This window comes from Arachis ipaensis, chromosome B03 (assembly GCF_000816755.2).
Source record: "Arachis ipaensis cultivar K30076 chromosome B03, Araip1.1, whole genome shotgun sequence".
NCBI classification, from domain to species: Eukaryota; Viridiplantae; Streptophyta; class Magnoliopsida; order Fabales; family Fabaceae; genus Arachis; species Arachis ipaensis.
The window spans coordinates 14,679,439-14,684,343 of NC_029787.2; the positions used below are offsets into that span (position 1 = coordinate 14,679,439).

Here is a 4,905-nt window from a genome sequence, read left to right on the forward strand (position 1 = left end):
GCCATGGATTCTAATAACATAAACAACCTCTTTGCTTATGTTAGGCTACATACATCTGATCCTTTGTAGACTTGTAATTGGAGTTTGCTTAGAATATCTGTGATTTGTTTAATTTGTTCTCTAGTTGTTAACATAATACACTATTGGTTGTCTGTGTAATTTTGATAAGTATAATTTTGATGCAAGTTTAGATGACTTTTTAAGTAGTGGGTTTGGAAATTAGTTATTTTTGCTGACATGACAATACACGATTGGTTGTCTGTGTAAAATTCTTTTACATTGACAGTACATGAACATTAAATTCATAAAGATATGTTTAAAATTTATGTAAAACAATAACATATTGCATTTTTTCTTATGTCCCTTGAGCCAATTACATGGCCAGTGGCTCAATTGCCACATTATATATACCGGGACAATACACAGAACAATCTATTTTAAAATCAGATCCAATGTGGTGATGAGTTGATTCTCTTCCTTAAACATAGCATAGATTTAGAATTGATGTGCCTAATCATAAGGGTCTTCTCTGCAGCGGGAAAGACATGGTTAATATATGTTTTGGAGCTTCAGTGTCTATTATTTTATTACTAGAAAGAGAATGAATGATTTGACAGAAATATCATGGATTTTGTGGTGTTATTCTTATAACTGATAACTGACCACCATTTTTTTTGCTCTGTACAGAAACTATTGGCGGGATTATGACACTGCTCTTTTTATATTGAAACATTTGTATCGAGATATACCAGAAGACCCCAACTACTCGGATGCATCAGGCACAGGCACCTCAAAGTACGAGAGTGGTTCTACTGGCTGGTTTGATAGGAGAGAGACTGTTGAGGAAGAAGTTCCCTTGACATTCTCTGACAAGGTAATGGTGAGAAACTTCTCAAGCAAGGCTAGAAGGATTATACAGAAGCGCACACCTTCTAGTTTCTAAATAAATGCAAGGCTTGCATCAAATCACTGCTTTGTGAATGTGGCACATGCTGATACGAGCATTGCTCTCAATCATTCATCCGTAGTTGCTGTTAATGCCTCTAACAATGTAATTGCAATTGTGTAATTGTCAAAGAATGTACACTAGAAGTAGAAGGATTCATCATCTTAGAGTTGTCCGATATGGCTGACTAGTGTAGTGGTGAATTGTTCCATTCTCCAATGTACATAGGAGGAGAAAAGAGCGGGGAAAATCATACTTGTACCTTTTGTTTACGAACTGTATAATCATGGTCCTTAGAACAAATTGCTATATAATGAAATGATTGTTCTTCACTGTGTACACTTAAATCAGAGACATTTTATATATGGCAAAACCTGAGCAATTGAGTATAGTCCCGGGGAAAACACAGATGTAAGGTGTAAGGAGAGCATTATAACGTTTTTCCATATTGTAGATTGAACTTTTGGCCATTTTTATGACCACAGTGGTACAGTCTACGGATGAATCGGGGCTGCTTCGGTTTCTGGTTTGGGTGGACAAATTATTCCCTATACCAGCCCACCTACCTCCTCGTCAGAAGACTCATTCAGAATCCAGGTCCATTCACACCAACTTACTCTAGACAAAGATACGATTTTAACTTCTAATTGTGATGTTACCTCCTTGAAGGAAAAGACCTTCCAAATAGAAAACGTTTTCGTGATAGAGACACAACCCGCAAAATTGGAAACATGACAATTAAAGGACCAAATTTAGTAGAAATATAATTATTTGGAATCAGAGATCTTTGAACATTCAAAATAGTCAACATGCAAGGGGCATTCCCCTTTGTCCATTTTGAAGCATAATCCTAAAGTCTGTTAAGTAATAACATGCTTCTTGATGATGGTAATATTATGTTGCCCAAACATCTTGCTACAAAATTGATGCTATCTGCCGACAAAGTTCACAAATTGATGTGGCCCCAGAAACTGTTTGCACCGGAAACTGGCTGTTACTTTTTTATTTGTCTTCCAATTTTCTTTTAGTGTTTGGTTTTCTTCTTTCCGATCTCAGCTTTCATCGTACAAGGAAAAATTTACAAGTGCATACAACTAACACTACAAACACTTGTACAGCAAATATATAAGAACAAACTCCAATTATAAAGAAACCGGAAACATAATTAATGAATTGAAACTGATCACATTATGTTTGCAAAGTCAAATCCATAGTGATATTCACCAACTCCAACATGTCTTCATTTCTCCTCGAAATCAACATCAATAATCTCAGGGTCTGACTTAGATGCAGAGGTTCTTTTACCATCTCTTGAAGAGAAATCCCCTTTAGGTTGCCACACAATGTTGCCACAGCTTGTACATCGAATTATTTGGCTCTTAAGACCAACAAATTGCATCTTACAAGCTGGACAATTTCCCTATACAGATTTAACAACATTTTGAGCCTATAAAGTGCATAAAACATTATAATTGAAATGATCGTGACTTTAGACCACTAGAGCAACTTGAGCTATGTGCCACATAAATAACAAGTCCAAATAATTTGATCCAATGTGTTTAACGTCAATGGCAACTGCCAGCATGGTGAGAATTAACTGAGTGCTAAGTTGCAAAAATAATTTAACAAATGCAGCTCAAGTATAAATGCATGAACATTTTTAAAACATTAAGTAAAAATGAAAACATAGTACAGATGATTCAAGGGAAAAAAGTTATTTCATTGAACACAGAAGTTTTCTTGGTCGCAGTTAAAACAAGCTTCATAGGCCCAGTTCAGAGTCTACAGGTTGTCAATGAGGCCATCATGTTAAATTATTTTTGGTGTACTTATTGTTAGCATGCCTTCTTTCCTAAAGAGAATTTCACCTGCCTGGTTATAGCCACAAGTCATAATTGCTATTGAAGTGATGTACACTACTCTAAACAGCACAATTCAGAAGTTATGCACATGCTTGAACGCATTAAAAATTGAAAGGCAATGATTCCTCATACCTGAATAGCTAAATTATTAGCCAATGTCCCTATGAGAAGAGGACCAGCAAATGGAAGTACCCATGTTGCAATAATCAAGATTCGAAAAAGCCAACCAGACAATGCAAACCAGATGAAGAAAGTTGTCTGAAAGGGGGAATTGACCAGTCAGATCAAGGTCGAGAAACTGAACTAAAAAATCACATGTATACTTGACGAGTTGGTGCACACTAAAGCATGATTCAAAGGGTTTTTTTTCCTTTTTGTAGAATAAAAATAATAACTAAAGCTTACATATCTTCAAAGTAAGATCAAATAAAGTGATTAGCTCCAGTGTGCCCTTTGGAGAAAGTAAAGTTAATTAGATTCACAGGTTATGGCAGCATTAATGGAGAAAATGTTTACAATGAATTCTATGGGACTCAATTTTTGGAACCTAATGTATGGTTTAATGCTCAAGTTAAATCTCGCATTTCACATGGCCTTTGTAAATAAATCTACATGAAATATTCCTATCTAGCATCTTAACCCAGAAATAAAAATTTTGAATTTGAGTGATATACGTACCACGACGCCCTTTCCCACTGGACTATCCAGAAATTTATTGAGCTGCACCCTGTACTGAACCACACACACACGCACAAAATAACATAAACCCTAAGAATATAAGATACCGAACCAGTAACCACCACAAAACTAAGATCATCAATGCACAAAAGAAGGGAAATAATGAAAAGACCTGAGGCCAATTTCTTCTGAAATCCATGGTGAAGGTGCGCCATCGGAGGCTAATCTCGAAATCGCGATCAATCTCACGTGCTCGGTCAGCGGCAGCCCTGGCCACCGAGGAGAGGCGGTTGGAGAGGGCGTAGCGGCGGTCGAGGCGCTCAGCGGTTTTCTTCGCTTCGAAGATGAAGCGCTCCATGCCGTCGTTGGCACCTCGCCACGCGTCCTTCCATGCTTCCCCGGAAGCCATACGCTTCGCGAAGCTGTCCATGTCGCTCCGGCGAAAGGCTTCGACTTTGAAGGTTACCATTTGGCGATGGCGGCGCTGCAGGTTCGTGTTGGGCGGTAGCAGAGGTTGCCACCGCAGAGCTGTGGTGGCCATGGCAGTAGCTCCCGTTCTTCAGAATCGGCAAAACGAAGAAACAATTATCGAAGAAACTGGAAATTGGAGAATACAACACTCAATTTTAGAAAACCACAACACAAGACAAGGGTTTTCACTTTTCACTATTCAGAACCCAATTTGAGATAACGTGAGCTTACAACTCAATAATGATAATTAACAGTAATAAAATTGACTAATACAAGTACAGAAGAAAAAAAAGAACATAATAGTATTTATATCATTCATTATTCATTTTAACAAAACAAATGTTCACATTTTCAACTCCAATAAAATAAAATAAATATTTGATTCTAGCATAAAATGGACAAATATTTTTTTATTAGGCAATTGGAAATCAGTGGATGATCAAACAGGGAGACAATTTCTTTCTTAAGAAGATTATTTATTACTTTTAAAAGAATTCGTCAATATTTGTGACGTGATTTCAATATTTACAATGCAATTCAAGTTTATCGGATGTGACTTGCATATTTGCAACGATTGCAAAGATATTATGTGGTAGGCATGTATGCCACGTGAAAATTGATGTATATGATATTTATTTCATTGAAAATTTCGTGAATTAATTACCATGGAATTTTCAATTTTCATTTTTATATAAAAGCAAACAAATCTGACAGATATTATACTCTCTTTCCACACACGTCTTCTACCTCAAAACAGTGACAGCATTTGGATTGAATTGAATTTGGTTGCGACGTGATAGTGAATGTCGTCGTTGACATCCCTCTCCGATAAGGCCACCAAGCTTATGCGAGCTCTCCAGTACGATTCCTACGGCGGCGGTGCCGCCGGTTTGAAGGTACCTCCCTCGTCTTTGTTTTTTTTTTTAAATCAAAATTAAAACTTGATGG

At 37.0% G+C, this 4,905-nt stretch overlaps 3 protein-coding genes across 5 annotated transcripts in view; 2 read left to right on the forward strand and 1 right to left on the reverse strand.

The window, feature by feature from the left end:
- The window catches only part of LOC107629754 (phospholipase SGR2), a 13,374-nt gene extending 12,081 nt beyond the window's left edge, over positions 1 to 1,293 (forward strand). For both annotated transcript variants that reach the window (XM_021118256.1, XM_016332639.2), the window contains one exon: positions 688 to 1,293. In XM_021118256.1, the coding sequence (XP_020973915.1) occupies positions 688 to 943 (256 nt within the window). In that variant the 3' untranslated portion in view covers positions 944 to 1,293. The remainder of the gene's footprint in view (positions 1 to 687) is intronic.
- On the reverse strand, positions 1,685 to 4,286 carry LOC107629757. Its single transcript, XM_016332641.2, has 4 exons — positions 3,659 to 4,286; positions 3,487 to 3,540; positions 2,941 to 3,066; positions 1,685 to 2,366 (listed from the first exon to the last, which is right to left on the reverse strand). The coding sequence occupies exons 1-4, from the start codon at positions 4,025 to 4,027 to the stop codon at positions 2,187 to 2,189; spliced, it is 729 nt and encodes a 242-aa protein (XP_016188127.1). The 5' UTR covers positions 4,028 to 4,286; the 3' UTR covers positions 1,685 to 2,186.
- Positions 4,652 to 4,905, forward strand: part of LOC107629758 (chloroplast envelope quinone oxidoreductase homolog) — a 3,058-nt gene continuing 2,804 nt past the window's right edge. The window contains exon 1 of one of the 2 annotated variants that reach the window (XM_016332642.2): positions 4,652 to 4,884. In XM_016332642.2, coding sequence (XP_016188128.1) covers positions 4,761 to 4,884 — 124 coding nt within the window. In that variant the 5' untranslated portion in view covers positions 4,652 to 4,760. The remainder of the gene's footprint in view (positions 4,885 to 4,905) is intronic. The other variant, XM_021118257.1, reaches the window with a different exon arrangement.

What these genes read in the sequence shown, in the direction of transcription:
- LOC107629757 (XM_016332641.2), bottom strand. Translation starts at nt 4,027, where the DNA reads ATGGCCACCACAGCTCTGCGGTGGCAACCTCTGCTACCGCCCAACACG. An exon ending in TCAGAAGAAATTGGCCTCAG is followed by an intron (nt 3,541 to 3,658) that starts GTCTTTTCATTA and finishes TGTGTGGTTCAG; the next exon opens with TACAGGGTGCAGCTCAATAA. An exon ending in CTAATAATTTAGCTATTCAG is followed by an intron (nt 2,367 to 2,940) that starts GTATGAGGAATC and finishes AAATCTGTATAG; the next exon opens with GGAAATTGTCCAGCTTGTAA.